General features: G+C 49.4%; 1 protein-coding gene across 8 annotated transcripts in view; it reads left to right on the forward strand.

Moving 5' to 3' along the window:
• CNTFR (ciliary neurotrophic factor receptor) overlaps positions 1-15,600 on the forward strand; it is a 201,516-nt gene that overhangs the window by 39,287 nt on the left and 146,629 nt on the right. For 4 of the 8 annotated variants that reach the window (XM_072922751.1, XM_041711103.2, XM_041711104.2 and 1 more), the window contains one exon: positions 13,272-13,376. The exons of 2 other annotated variants lie outside the window; for them this stretch is intronic. In XM_072922751.1, the coding sequence (XP_072778852.1) occupies positions 13,272-13,376 (105 nt within the window). Of the gene's footprint in view, positions 1-13,271; positions 13,384-15,600 lie in introns of all 8 variants that reach the window. 2 more of the 8 variants (XM_041711106.2, XM_072922753.1) reach the window with 1 other exon arrangement.

The raw sequence follows: 15,600 nt of genomic DNA on the forward strand, positions 1-15,600 counted from the left end.
GATTAAATCTGCATGAGGACCAAAGGCAGCTGCTTTACCGAAGCTGTGCTGGTGTGTGAGATGGTGTCAGGAAAGAGGGAGAGCGGTGGCATGCAGTGGTCTTAAAGGCCAGGGATAGAAAGGCACTCAATAGTACTGGAGTGAAGGTTTTGCAAGCAGTAAATGTGCTGAGGGGGATCCGATGCAGCTGGTGGACTAAGGAGAAGGTCCAGCAGCTGGATGGTGGAACAAAGCTGGAAAGGACTTTCTGCTGAAGTCTGAGGCCTTGCAGTACTCTGATGTGCTGCTCTGTAGTCCTGGTCCATGGAAGCACATTGTGCCAAGTGCTGTACTGGCAGACAACACCCCATACAGAGGCTCCGGCTCCTCTGCCTGAAAACTCCAGAACATCAGTTGCAGATGATGTGGGGACTGCAAGCTTTGGAGAATATGGTCTGTGCTGCTGGAACAGCCTTCCCACTGTGCAGGTCACTGCTCTTTGCACTGAAATGCCCTCAAACCCCTCTGCTCCTGTGCACCTCTTGCCCCTGGGTCTTTGCTGCCTTGGCCCCATGTTTATCAGGTCATTCTGAGATGTGGCCTCTTGACACACAAGATCTTCCCTCTTGCTCTTCCTGTCACAGACTGTCTGGACAGGAGCCAGGAGCTGCATGAGGGGAGCTTTCAGCAGACCAGCACGATTTGGTCTCGGGTGTGCAAAGCTGGAGTGTTAACCCATGGAAAGCACATCTGGGTGAAGCCTTGGGAAAATGTCAGCACTGTGGAAGCTGCTCCCATTGACAGCCAGAACATGGTGCCCGTCACCATATCTCTCTGCTGTGGGCACAGCCCCCACCCCCCATCAGTGTCTTGTTTCTCTGGGCGCTCTCTCGTTATTTCCATGTTCATTAATGCTGATACGCTCAATTGCATCAGCTCGTTTTGAGGGACCAAGTGCAATCCTATGCCTTCATTTGCATCCCTGCTGCCTAGCTGTTGCCCAGGCAATGCCAGGTGCTTTGACATCATTACCCAGCCAACTGGCATCCTCTCTGCCCCATTAACCTTCCTGTAATTGACTTCAAATTGAACGGGGAAGGGAAGGGGAGGGGACGGGGGGAAACTGTCTTGAAACAGCGACTGTTCGTGCCACCATGGAGCAGGGCTCTTTTTTTCAAAGGAGAACTGTGGCACTTGTTTACAACCGGATTAAACTAGGTTTGGGGAGCAGTTCTTATCTGTTAGGAAGGTGCAAAGTTTGTCTTGGTTGTACATTTCCCCACCATGATCTGGGGGAATGAGATGTCAAAACTCCTTGGGGTCATTTTGGGAGGGGGAACTCGGAGGGTTTGTGGAGAAAAATGATGTTGGAGATGCTGGGAGCACTGGGTCTGTGCAGCCTGGGAAGGGAAGGTGAAGCACGATGTTGAGGGGCATCATGACAATCTTGAATTCCTTGATGGTAGGGAGAGGCAGGAGATGGGTTGGTTTTTGTAAGCACTAAGGGACAGGGCAGCAAGCCACAGCCTAGTTTGGGGTCAGCTAGTCAGGCATTGAGAATTATCTTGTCCCCATATCAAACCCTGCAATAACAATAGGAGATAACAATAGCATCTTTGAGATGCTCAGCCCTGACCTTTAGAACCTCTCTACCTGCGTGGCATTAAGTTGAGATCTGAGTCAGGCTACAATATTCTATAGCTCTGATCCTAAACCCATTCTGGTAACTACAAATACTCTTTTTTTTTTTTATTTTTTTTTTTATTTTTTTTTAGAGTCTAAAACTTAAATGTTGAAATAGTATAAAACTTCTTTGGAGTTTTTCCCTTTTTTCCCTTTTAAAGATAGAACTTGCTTTTTGTTGTCACTTTTGTTTTGTCCCCTTTTGGGCCAAAGTCACCCAAACAGATGCTTCACAGATTCTCTAGCACTGAATTGGCATCTTCTATCAACTTGAGTCAATTTTATTTATTCACCTTCTGCTTGCACAGCACTGTGGCCGCCAAGTCTTCCTGTGTTTGCTCATGACTTGTGCTGGATGTAATTCGTTAGGCTTAATTGAGCTGCCAGAGGAGAAGGGCAGTGTGAGAGTGGATGGATGGAACCCTTGGCATCAGGTACTTGACTGCCAAACCCAGCAGAACTGGTCCTGATCCAGCAGAGGCCCTGGACAAGGCAGGTCTGTCCAAAGTGGGCAAGTGCTGAGCTTCTCTTGCAAGAGAAGAACTTCCCATGTGCTTCAAAGCTGGGGCAAAGGGGTGAAATACTTTAGAACTTTACTTCCTCTTATTCATTATTTACTAATATTATTGTTTTATTACTTATTACCTGTTAGTACTAAGAGAGGAGGTAATTCTGCGCTCTGTTGTTAGCTTTTCAGAAAGCAGAGCTGAGGAACTTTTGGCAGGAGGATTTCTTAAGATCTAGAATTTCAGATGGCATGATCCTTCCTGCCTGACATGGGCTGTTTCTTACATGGCTTCATCTCCTTATTCCCTGCAAGATGCAGGAGTCCACACAGGACCAGAAAAACCTGGAGGCTTTTGTACAGACCTTGAATTGCTGCTGCGTTGTGGTGATAGGAAAACTGCTCATCCTCTCCAAGAGAGGAAATGTTTATTTGGGGCGAGCCCTGGGGCTCTCACTCCTAAGTGCAATGTTATAGAAAAAGTCTGATGGAGGCGATCACTGGTGCTTGTGGGTGGTGGTCTGGGGTCCGACTGTCAGCTGGGAGAGGGTGTTCAAACCTTGGGTGGTCACAGTGCTTGGAGGCACTGTGGATGGAGGAAGTACAGTATTAAGGGATCTCTGGGCTGAGGCATGCAGCTCAATCTGGAAGTGGTGTGACTGTGCCCTTAGCAGCTCTCTTGGGGAGCTCAGACCCCTCATACTGCACTTGCAGTCAGTGAAGTGTGGTGTGAGGGGCACAGCTCTGCCTCTGTTTCCCCTAGAGCTAACAGAGCTTAGTATCAATTAGCAGCTTAATTTGTAATTAATAACTTGCTGTCTTTTTTTCTAAATGGCTTGTGGAGAGGGCTTACACAGGAGGCTTTCCCGGCCTGCAACATGCTGTCATCAACTGCTGAGGAGAATCCTGAGATTTCGGGGGTAGGTTTGGACATGGGTGCTGTTAGAAAGTGGGGAAACAACCCTGGCAGGGGATTAGGATGCAGGCTGTCCTGGAGATGAGTCTGAGACCTCAGAACAGTCATGCTTTTCTGCATTTGCATCTATGAGTGCTGGTTGATAATCCTGGGGTAAATGTTGATCACTGAGCAGGGATCAGTCCAGGCACTTCCACCCTTGGAATCCTCCCGTGACAGCCACCTCAGCAGTGCTGGGGGCTGCCCATGTGTCTGGCAGGTGCTGTGAGGGGCTGCCAGGCCCACTGCTTCCACCTGTGAGTGGGAGCTCCTCCAGCAGCACAGGTTGCATATGCCCTACTCCAGCTCAGGATCTTCCTTTCTGGGGCTGACATATGTCATCTTCCTTGCAGGTCTTTGTGGGTTTCCCTTCCTGTCCATATGGATTGTTGCTTTGCTGGCTGTCACCATCCTATGACAGTGTAGGGGGACTCCAACCTGCTGACTGCCCTTTGCAAAGGTGTCTGACATGTAGAAATTGGAGCTGCTGGCCAAAAGTGGCAGTGAATGAAGAGACAGCAGAGATACAATCAACCCAGGGCCACCCAGCAGGATGACCTTCCTTGCGCCCCGGGGAGATCTGCTAGCTTTAACTGTGTAGCATGTTGCTCTCCAAGTAGTCTTCCTGGTACTGTCCTCCAAGGAAGAACTGGATGTAATGATGATAATCCCGTTTCTTCCCAATTCCCATTCTGCTCCATCCTTCTCTGGCATGCAGGCTCCATGTAAGTGGTACAGAGGACTCCTGCCTTTGTGTCTTGCTCCCAGGCCTTGGACCATTTGTCGCTCCCACTTTTCTTTGACTCTGTACTCATTTTAGGACAGAAGTGCTGACTTCCTTTTTCTTTACTGATTATTCCTGAATGACTGATTGCTGTCTCATTCTCTGAGAAATCAAAAAAATGTCTGTGTACAGGGAGAAAAAAAATCTATTCTTCACCTGGCAGAGGACAGATGGCACAGAAAATGCAAAGTGGATGTGTGCAGCTGTGGGAACCGCTCGAAAACAATGCCAGGATGTCAGCACAGGGGGATGCTCTGCATGTCCCAGGTGGAGTGGGAGACACAGTGTCTGAGGGGTAGATGTTCTTATGTCACTCCAGCCTAGCCTTCCCTGTGTGAGTGATGTAATTGGGTTTAAGTTGTTTGTATTTTTCCATTTCAAGGCTTTTCAGTGCCCAGCTGTTTAAGCCGAATGTTCCCTTTAGCATTTGAGGCTCTTTGTGCAGGCAGAGATTTGCATCTGAGTTGTTTGGCATTCATTTGCTGTCCAGTGGGTCTCCTGTCTGGAAAGGTCTGCAGTCGGGTCAGAAGCTGAGTTAATTTGCACTGGAAGTCAGGCATACTTTGTTTTGCATGCTGTTTCTTGCAGAAATCCCATTTGAAGTATTTGTTGTCTTATTGAAGCTGTGTTAGGAGCCATGGCAGCCTCCCTGCAAGAATAGAAAAGAGACAGCCAGTCTGAAAGGTGCGAATTAAACCTGTGCTCAGATAAAAACTGCTATTGCGCTGTTAATGCGGGCCTTTCTTCAGAGTTTTGAGGCTTTTTGCTTGCAACTGAGGTCTTCAGAGTTTTGAGGCTTTTTGCTTGCAACTGAGGACGAAATACTTAGCGAGAGTCCTGTGGGAAGGGAAGCAGGCTCCAGAGTTCAGTTTGCAGCTACATTGGATGAAATACTTTGAAAATTCAGGGGAAAGGTGCCAGAGGGTCCTTAACTCTCATTTGGATCAGCTCATGAAATGATCAGACAGGGCAGGCATTTTGGCACAGCTTGCCTATGAGGAAGGAGACTTGGGAAGAGCAGCTGTGTGGGGCTGTGGTGCTGCTGAGAATGGGCGATGTGGTCGTTGTTCAAACACAGGAGGTGTTTGGTTTGAAACTTGATTATCCAAAATCTTTGCTCCTCCCTGCCTGGGTGCTAGTCTTGGGACCTGTGTGGGTCATCTCCTCAGTGTCCCCAGGAATATGTCCTTCAGGGATTGCTCCAGAGCCCACTTCCAGCTCCCAGCAGTGTCGTTTGCATCCCAGGTGGTTGCAATCACTGACAGCCCAAGGACCATGGGTGCAGCAGTAAGGGTCCCAAAGGGCTGGGGTAGAGATACCCCAAAAACATGTGTGTGGGGAAGGCAGATCCAGCTGCAAGTCTGGAGGGGATCAAAACCAGGAGCAGCTATAAACCCTCTTTGCTGTTAAGAGGCTCTTGGTGACTTGTTACAACTCTGCATTGGAGACGCTGTTTGCACAGTCCCCAGCTCATCCCAGCCTGGGGGTACTCCTGAAGCCTCAAATACACCTTTTTCGTGCCCTTCAGCAAGACTATCAGGGCTTTGACGGGTAAAAAGTGATCCCTACTGAGTGGTGTCAGCACTTGAGCTTTCCTTCACCTCCCTTTGCACCCTGACCAGCCCAGGAGGGAACTGGGAGAGACACCCATCAGTGATGCCAGGGCTGTGCCATCTGTGGAGGGTCTGGTGCCAGTGGAGAGCCAGCCGTGGACTGCAAAGGGTTAAAGAGACATTGACAGTAAACAGAAAGAGAGGACAAAGCAAGTCTGCTGTAATTATGTAGCATTTATTATTAATACACTGGAATTGCTGGAAGCAGGCTCTGTAATGTGAATACTGATACTGAGGTTCAGAAGACAATTTAGCTCATCTGTCTGTTTATTAGTCCCCTCAGCTCCGGCAGGCAGTGAACTAAAGCCTTGTTTGCCACTGCCTTGTTGTAGCATCCCGCCCTCTGCCCCTGAACTCTTCACTGTTACCTTAAAGAAACCTGGTTTTGTTCATCCTCTGGCCGGGCACTGCAGCAATGCATGGCATGATCCTGGAGAGCCAAGCAAGGCTTTAATCCTTGACCTGAGCCTGCCTGTTCGCCAGGCATGGCCCAAAGCGTGGCACTGGGCTGAGCAGAGTCATTGTCTTTCTGAGAGCAACACAGCCACAGCTGATGATGGAGTGGGATGTCCCAGCTCCCGGGGCACAGGGCTGCACATCCCCGGGGCAGCAGCAAGTCCACATGGCATGGGCTGCTGCAGGCTGGGGCTCACAGCTCATCATGGGGTTGTATGGAGGGAGAGGACAAAAGAGCTCTAGGAAGCTGTCTAGGAAGTAATTGGTAAGCTGGCTAGAAAATAATTAAAGGCTGGTGGGGTAGAGAGAGCAAGAAGTTAAACCATCTGTCAGGGGTTTCAACAAGTTCGTTTTTCCTTCTGTGGCTTGGTAGGATTTGTCATTCTCACTTCTGTCCAAGTTTCTGAGCTTCAGCTTGGGTTTTTTCTGCATATCCTAAGTGTATAGGACATCCATTCCCTTATGTATTATACAGTAGTTTAAAGAGGATTAAGACAATAGCTAATCTAAATGATGAATGATGTAGATTGCTCAGCCTCTGAGCCACCGTGGTTTTTCTTGCACACAGATTAGTCAGCTCAGTCGCTAAATATTGGGGCAAACAGTATAAATCCATACACATAAGCCTCTCTGGCTTGAACAGGATAGAAGGATTTTGAAATGGACTCCGACACCGCTCTGTGTCTTGTCACGGCGTCTGTGGCCACGTCGCTGACACGACGGATGGGGAAGGTGGCTGGTGCACAGCCCAGGTGGCTGAGGAAATACAGCATCCAGTGCTGCTCGGTCGATGCTGCTATCAGATACAGATGGTGGCAGGAGAGGGAAGGGATCGATGCTCCTCCCCTCCCTGCTGCTAGCAGCGGCTGTGGGCTGCTTGAGCCAGGGGATGCTGATCCTGTCTGTGAGAGAGCAGTCTGCAGAGGGATAACACAGGCTGGTGGGGTTTTACTTGCATGAAAAGGCTGGTGTGGCTGGTACCTGCCCTCTATCCAAGCATCAGTGCCTGGATGGTGCTGGGAACCCCCAGGGAGTGTGACCTGTAGGAGAGAGTTTGTACTAGCACTGGACTGACAGCACGTTTTTCTTAAGCTCTGAAGTAGAAGGATTTAAATATTTTATTTATATGTCTGGTTGAGTCTGTCAGAGTTGTGTCAAATATTTTTGGCAAGCAAAAATGCCATTTGCTTCAGTTTAATGAAAAATGATTTTTATTTTCTCCCCCCTCTAGGAACTAAAGGAATTGTAGTTTCAATTGCAGACCCAAAAGCTCCTTAGGAAAGGAAAAAAAAAAAAAAGCCAACAACAACACATCACAAAACAAAACCTAAAACCTGATTGTTGTGAGAGTTGGCTGTTAAAAGAGGCTCTGGGCTGATGTTTTGGGTCTGTGTAAAATGAGGGTCTGGAGAGCATTCAATCATATGGTGTCTCCTTTTATGAAGCTTTTTGGGCATATTATTCTAATGACGTTTAATAGCACTGATTTCTTCATCTTAACCAAGCGGGTCTTTTCCCAGTCCCACATCATTTTAATTTGTTCTCCTTCTGAGAAGCATGAGAGCTGGGACAGGCTTGACTTGACACAGAAGAAGAACTGTGTTGGTGCCTGTCTCATCCCTCCTGGTGGGGATGAATCTGGCTGTCTAAGGCTGAGGGTTGCGTGGAGGCAAAACTTGCATCAGGACCAGCACTTGTCAGAAGACCTGTTCTCAAATATTCTCTGCCCCTCTGGAAATAGTTTTTTGTTGTTTAATAGGGAGGAGTGTGGACATTATGGTTTGGCCAACACAGAGTGTCTAGCCCAAGGTCCTGAAGCTAAGTAAGCCCTGCCTCCTCCTTCTTCCCAGGTTGAAAAGCCTTGGTATGCTTGGAATGCCACGATGCAGAAGATGCTTTGTTCCCTTTTCCCTGTGCCTCTTCTTGTCTCACTACTCCCTCTCTGTGAGGACTAGAACTATGTGTGGTGACCAAGTGACAGTCACATTGTGGACTTGTACAGTGACCACATTGCCTGGTTTGGGGCAGAGGAGTGCTTGGACCCTGTGGCATAGGTCATCTACACCTCAGGACATGGATACAAGTCCTGCTCAGGAATGCAGGATGGATATGTGTCTGGATTTTACCTGGTCTCCTCATCGAGTGAGATCTTGGTTAAGATTCAGTCTGGGTCACGGCTGACTGTGGAGAAGGTCTGGTTGCCACAGCTGGAACTGCACATGCATCCCTTCAGCTGGCTGGGTAGTGTGAGCAGAGACACAGATACTGCAGGCTTGGGAAAAAGATCCTATGTCCCCGACACCCTCTTTCCCCTTCATTCCAGAGTTTCAGGCAAGGCTTCCTTTGCCTATACCCTCATCTTTGGGCACAGATCTCCTTTCTCCATAACCTAGCCCAATGCTTGGTAAGAGAGGGTGCCAGCTTGGGAGGAGGGCAGGGCAGTGGGACAAGCTGACAAACACTGCTCATCCTGCGCTCTTCGTCTGTGCATCCTGACTCAGGATCAAGCTGTCACAGCCCAGTTCCCTGCCTTGTGTTGCTTCCCCTGGGAGCTGTCAGGAGGCTGCTGGAGCCATGCGGTAACATGGGTCTCGGGGAGGCAAGCAAGGTCAGATGTCTGCTCAGAAATGAGATTGGCAATGATGCCACCAGTGCTGACAAATGGCCTGTCATTAATCTCTGACTCATGGCAGTGGAGAGGGCAGCAGTGGAAGAAACCCATGAGGTCACTGGCAGCCTCTCTCCCACGGGACCTGCACACAACTTCCACCCTAAACCTTTCTGCATAGGGGGGGGCCATCCCTGGGTTGGGAGGGAGTTCTTTTCCTACACACCTGCCCTGAGTTTTTGTGTTTGTGCGCAAGTGCATGGCACAGCTCCAGACAAGCTGCAGTAAAGCCCCTAAGCACCCGGGAACTGGCACAGTCATACGGTCCTGTGGGAGCTGGATTTTGGCTTGTGGCATAAATCTGGCTCAGCACTGGTGCAAGCAGGATGAAGGTTGAAACAAAGCTTGTGTTATCAGTGTGTTGCAATACCATTGAGAGACACGAGGTGCTGTGCTGCTGGGAGATGCTGCAGGAAGCTGGGGGAGACCAGACTGGGATGATCAAACCCTGGCTGTGCTCCCTCATGCTAAGGTATTGCCAGGGGCTGGGTCTGCAGGGTGCTCAGCCCTCTTGCAGAGCAGCCTTCCCTCCTTTCCTGCTCTTTGAGTCTCTTCTCATGCTTTTTATAGAAAGGGGGTCTTTCCTCAGTTGCAAAATACTCGTTGTAGGTTATAGCCAAACGGGACTTTCTGTGGTAGTGGATGCTGGTGGAGATGCTGCACTCCCTGCTCAGCCATGCTGGTGAGCTGCACAGGGCTGAGCTGCCTTTTAGGGCAGTTGTTGGTGCTACAAGTACAACCTTTGCATACGTGCAGGGAAGAGGTGACTTTCTTCTCTGGATTATTTGGGGGCTGCTTCAGCCTCTTTTAGGATGTAAGGAGACATGGTTATTCCTCCTCAACTCACTCCAGAAGCTTGAACCTCTCATCTTGCACTAGGGAGTGGATGGGCAGCAGAAGGCAGAGGCTGCAGTATGGGATGGGGATTGGGATTTCTGTGCCTGGAAGGGCAGGGGAGAGGGGTGCACTGATAGGGATGAGGAGGTGCTGATTTTGGAGAGTGAGAGCTGCCACCACCCCAGGCTGCTGCAGCAGTGGCACAGCCTGAGCTGTGCCTCCAGGACCTTCCCCCTCTGCCTCTGCTGAGCCGCGATTTAATTTTTCACTTTTCTTCCATCCCTTCTTAACTGGAAGAAGTCCTAAATAAAGTTGCTGTCACTTTTATTTATGGGCACAGAGGAAAACATGGAAAAAAACCCTGTGTGCTCCTGACAGCTACAAAGCATCCGGCTGTTTTTTCTTGCTCGCCTTGGTGAGGCAATTGATCTGGGTACAGGCAAGTACCCTCCCTGGATGCATGGGGCTCCCACATGCCCCTGCCCAGGCACTCCATGAGGATGGATGGGAGGGGGCTCTGCATCCTGGGGGCTGGCTCTCAGCTGTTGCAAACCCAGGCTTGTCTGGGAACACCTGTCCTGAAATCCTGGACCCCTGAAAATACAGATGCATGAACACGCCTGCCTTAAGAATCCATCACAGGCTTCTTGTCTCCATCTTGATTGGTTCCAGTGAGGTCAACTTTTTTTAATAACTCCTGGACTTCAGCAGGGAAAACTATTTCCTTCAGGAAATAATATAATTAAGGCTGCCTGACACTTCTGATTATAAGCCCCTGTCTTCAGTTGCTTGAAACTATGCCAGCCTTTAACCATTTGGACTGAAACTTCACATGTCTCTGCCTCCGGCTGAATTTTTTTGGAAAATTTTAGCAAAGAGAGTTTTAAACTGCTCTCAGGACGGGGTTGGGGGGTGGGGGGGAAGGCATTAGTTTATCCACAGTTAAAAATAAAGTTAAAAAAAAAAGCATAAAAATTCTTGCAGTTGTGCTGAAGAAATTCCAGTATCTTTGTGCTGTGAGACTGGGCCTGACAGTTTTGGGGAAGGTTTTGAGCCAGGCATCAGGGTTCTGATTGTTGCTGACGCCACAAAAATCCGCCTTCCCCGTGCCAAGTCGCAAGGCTGTGAATCGCGGCTGTGCTGGTGTGTCACCCACAGCATGTGCGGGGAGCTTCCCACAGCAGGAGCTGCTCTGCCTCAAGCACACAGCGCTGCAAAACCTGTGCCCCCCAGCTCATGCATGGGATGTCTTGCTGCTGGGAAATGTTTGGCCTCTTCTTTTAGTGCAAGTAAAATTCGTGGATCCCTGATCTGCGTAGCCCCAGCTTATGCTGGAGAGAAATATTTTTGGCAAATGCTGTGTGTTTGGATTTTTTTTTTCTATTAAGCAAGTGTTTCAGTTATCCATTAGCCCTTGCTGTGCCAGGCAGATGCATCATGTGGGACATGCAGCATGCCATGAGTGCTGGGCTTCCTCCAGCATTTTGCAAGGACCTCTTTAAAAAGTTATTGCTTTTGAAGGCAGGTTTCTCTTAATTCAGCTTATTGCTACAGAAATGGCCAAAGCAGGAATATTTCTGTGGGGCAGCCCAGACAGGTCCTATAAAACAGGTGTGACATTCATGAAGTGCCCTGACCATGGCATTACTGAGACCTCAAGTCCTGGTGATGCAGGGTGAGCTCAGCAGTGATGTAAGACCTCCTGCAGGAACCTGACCCAGGACTTGTCCCTGCTCTGTGGCTGATGACATTTGCTTCTTGTGTGAGCCCACCTGAGCTCTGCTCAAGCTATAATCCCTTGATTATGGGGAAGAACAGATCCCAGACCTTCCCTCTGGCTCAACAGTAACTCATGCTCCAAGTCAGTTCCTTCAGCTGGTGACCTGTTTTGGACCAGGCTGAGTTTCCTCCAAAATCCAGTTTGAACTCAATTTGAAGCCCCTACAAAAGTAAGTCATGCTTTGATTTCCATGTGGAAAGCTGGGCTGCTGGACCTGTGGCAGGGCTGGCTCATTCAGTTCAGTACAGGACACAGACGTGGCAGGGAATGTCAGTTTTTTCACAGGTTTCAGAGATGTCTCTTGGAAAAGGCACTGGGATTTTGCTGGCTCATCCAGTTCAGAACAGGACATAGACGTGGCAGGGAATGTCAGTTTTTTCACAGGATTCAGAGATGTCTCTCGGAAAAGGCACTGGGATTTTGCACTTTGTACCCATAATAATGCACTGTCTCCCTGAGGGTACTCACTGCTAAGCTCACTCTTTCTTCTCAGGTCCCTGCCAAGCTGGAATTAGAGCCCAGGAGGGTCTCTGGCAGGTAATGACAAATGAGCCTCATCTCTTGCTGTAGCCTGGTCTCCTTTCCTGTTCCGCTTCATCTCTGGGTAGGGGAAAAAACCCAACACCCATAATGAAAAATGCTTCCAAAAAATAATCGGAGAGTCACATTTGCATTGCGGAGTGAGAGGAGGCTTGGTGGGGAGCAGCCCTCTCTCCTCCTTGCCAGTCACTCCTCAGCTCTGGGGTGCCTGGCAGAGCAGGTTTTGAATGATGGGGCATTGTGGGTGCTGAGCCTGGGGCAGCTGGAGTTAAATTTCTTGGTGGCTGACACCTGACAAGTGTGATAAATTGCGGCACACGGTGGCTGCTGGCATGACAAACAGTCCGCTTTCCTCCTTGTAAACTCTGGGAAAATTTTGTAATTATTTCCAAGCACTTTGCAAATGAGGGTTTTGGTGTCAGGCACCCAGTGTAGTTCCAGGGTATGGTCACGTATTTATTTAGGTTTGTAGGCAGGCAGGAAGTAGATGGGAGGACTGTAGTTTGGGTTTCTGCAGTATCCTCTCATTGGCTTGTCTGGGCTTTGCATGAGGTCCTGGGAGGAACTCTGGCAAAGCTCATCAGCTGAGGGTTGGGTGCTAATTAATGCCTGTGGTGTTCCAGGCTTGGAGTCACTGTCACCCTTGGGAAAGAATCTCTGCAGGAGTCCCAGACTTTCCTCTTGCCAGTGGATTTCAGTTCCTATTTTTCATTTTTAATAATGCAGAGCCATAAGAGTTTTTTTTTTTTTCTCTTCAAAGCATTTAAAAAGAAGTAGGGGGAGCAACACAACCTCAGCCACAAGAGCTGGATAATGAGCACAGATCTCGACTAATAATTTGTTTGTTTAACACAAAAAGTGTATTTCCTGCTATAAGGGAGGGCACCACTGGTTACACTAATGCCTCTGACTCCATCTCACCAGGCAGCGCGTCAGACGTAGCATAGAAAGTCCTCCTCCTGTTTCCAGTCCTTGGTGTCTGTGCTGCAAAACCATGCAGGCATGTTGTCCTCTTCACACTCCTGGGTTCAGTTGGACTGGCCTCTCTCTGCACCGTAAAACACGTGTGTGAGGCTTTTCAGGATTAGGGCTCAGGCAGCACAAGACCTCATGGGTGAATGCCTTGGTGCTGAGCTGACAGTGTGGTGCTGCTGTGCTGTTCTGTCTGGGGAGCATTGCTTTCTGTCTTTAAAGAAGATCAGAGATGCCCCAAGCTGCAGGAGTCTTTTTTCCCCTCTCCCATTTCATGTCTCTGAATCAAAATAATTAAGCAAATACATGCTTTGGGGCTGGACTGTGATGCTCTTGTGGGAGAGCTCTTATTCTAACTAGGTTCGTGTTTGCACCAGTTACCCCCAGCTGTCAGGGCTGGAAAACAGATGCCTCCTTGCCTTGGCTGTCTGCTGAACCTGAAGCAATGACAGAATTTCACCTGGTAACCTGACAGGTTGTCTCTTCTGTTTTGTTGAAGAAAATCCCAGATCTGAGCAGTGAGTGTCGGACAAGCAGCCAGAAGAATCACCCAGAGGTTTATGAGAAGTTGGGGACACCCCAAGGACTCTGGACTGGTGGAGAGGTAAGAGGTGGGTTAAAACCTTGCTCACCCAGCTTGTGCTGAGTTGGTATGCTTTGTGGGAGTGCAGGACACATGTCTTCTGGCAAGGATGGTGGTGTTTATATTAGAGTGTGGCAAAAGCCTGCTCCTGGCTCTGGCATGTGAGCAGCCTTTTAGCTGCTGTGCAAAGAGGGTAGATGCTGAGAGTGATTATTTAGGATGTGGAGGGGGCAAGTATGGATGAACAGCCTGGAAAATTCCATGTTATGGTCTGCCCATGGACAACTTCCCCAGAAAGACCCCTCCCACCTGAAAGCCCTTTGGGCAGGTCAGAGGTACATAGTCCAGCCACAGTCACAGAGTTCCCACGTTGTGGCTGAACCACTCTGGAGCAGGTGTCACCCAGCCCAGCTATGTGGTGGAAAGTGAGGTGCCACCTCTTGCAGAAAAGCACAGCTCGAAGCACTCAGGTCTGCTGGGTGGCTTTTTTTGCTTTCCTGCCCTGGCAGGCTGCAGCATTAGGGATGAGGTGCATGGGCTTGCCTTGAAAAGGAATGCTTCCTCTTAGGAGATAACCACCAGCAGCAGCCATGGGCAAGAGGTTGTTGCACCTCTGAGGCCTGTTACATGTATGCTCAGTATGGGGCTGTGGTAACACAGTGCTGTTTGAGGAGGGGTTTGGGATCATGTTCTTTGAGCCATGGTGGAGCAGGAAAGGAGCCTGGAGATGGAGCTGCCCCACCTGGGGATGCAGACCCTGCAGAGCTGTGCTGGGGAAGCCTGGTGCTTGCTGCTTCTGTGTCTGAGAAAAGAAAATGATGAATTAAAATTTAACAACTCCCTGAATGCCAGACAAGAATGTCTTAAGTGGGAATTGTCACCGTTTGACTAGTGCAGCCTCTCACTTAGCTAAAACTGCATGGCTTTTATTACGTTGATCCTAGAAAGCAATAGCTTACACCAAAGAGGAGAAATTGTTGACCAAAATAGCATGAATGATGAATTTTTCCTGTGCCCCTTCCCTGCCCTGTACCCCTGCATCATGCTTCCCAGAGTTGTTTTGCAGCCCCTTTAACCCTGGATAAGCAGAGTCCTTCATCCTTTGAGCCACAAGCAAGGACAGAAAAGCTCTCTATATGCATACTTGATTGTTTGCCCTGGAGTTAAAAGGTCATGGTTAAGGACCCCAGGGGTGGGCAACACCTGATGGAGCCACAATGGGGTGCGGGCTGGGGTCTAGGCATGCAGACATGCCCTACAGGAGCAAAACCCTGCCCTTGGCATTGCTCCTTGGTGGCATCCGTGGAGCATCATGGAACAAGGACTCCCTCCCTCCCCATCCTTCAGGTAGATTAACCCACCCACGGGACTCCTTGCAGCCCTGCAAATAGAGCAGCTCGAGCAGGGTACGTCGCTAATAATACCAATTACTGTTACATGCTGGCTACAAGGTACACTGGCAGTAATGGGATCCTGGGGGGATGAAATGAAAGCGATATAATATGGTGAGATAAATTAGCGGTGTAAAATTAGCCATGGGTCTAGTCAGGGATCTGACAAATGTGTCGCAGCTTTGGTATGAGCTCTGAGCACTGCTGAATTGGATTTAGTGGCCCAAAGCAGAGAAGATGGGAGCAAGAGAAAAAAGAGTTTGAGGGGTGTCCATACACACGTGCTACCAGTTAATGCTGCTTGTTTCTTCCTTGGATTTGAGCAATATGTCCCCTGACACCTGCTTGTGCATGGCAGCAGATGAGTAAGAGCCCAGCCCAGATGATGTGCTGCTAGAGGAGCTTGAGCCTGGCAGAGAGATGGGAAGGGGGTTGGAGAAGCATCAGCAGGCTGGCATTCCTGCCAGCTTCGGTGCATCAGGTGCCAATCCCTGCCCTGTATCACTGGCTTGCTCTCCCAGGTTTGCTCCCAAAGGATTTGGTGGGACGTGTGGCAGGCATTTGCACAAGTTTTAGCTGTGCAGGAAGGGTAAGAAAGCTGGTTACTGCTTCCTCTGTTGCAGGCTGACCTCTTTTTCTATGCCTGGATAGGCTCTGGGGCAGAAGGATGTCTGGAGCTGGGCATCCCACAGCCCAGGACTTCTACCTGTTGACCAAGGGAGTACAGTCAACTCCTTCCCATCCAGATGCACACTTTGTTCTTCAACCTCTGAGGCAGAGGGTGGAAGCCAGGAAATGGGGTTTTGTGCCTCATGGAGACTGGGAAATGGGTGTGGTCAGTTCCAGTGGGATCC

This window comes from Taeniopygia guttata, chromosome Z (genome assembly GCF_048771995.1).
Source record: "Taeniopygia guttata chromosome Z, bTaeGut7.mat, whole genome shotgun sequence".
Classification (NCBI taxonomy): Eukaryota; Metazoa; Chordata; class Aves; order Passeriformes; family Estrildidae; genus Taeniopygia; species Taeniopygia guttata.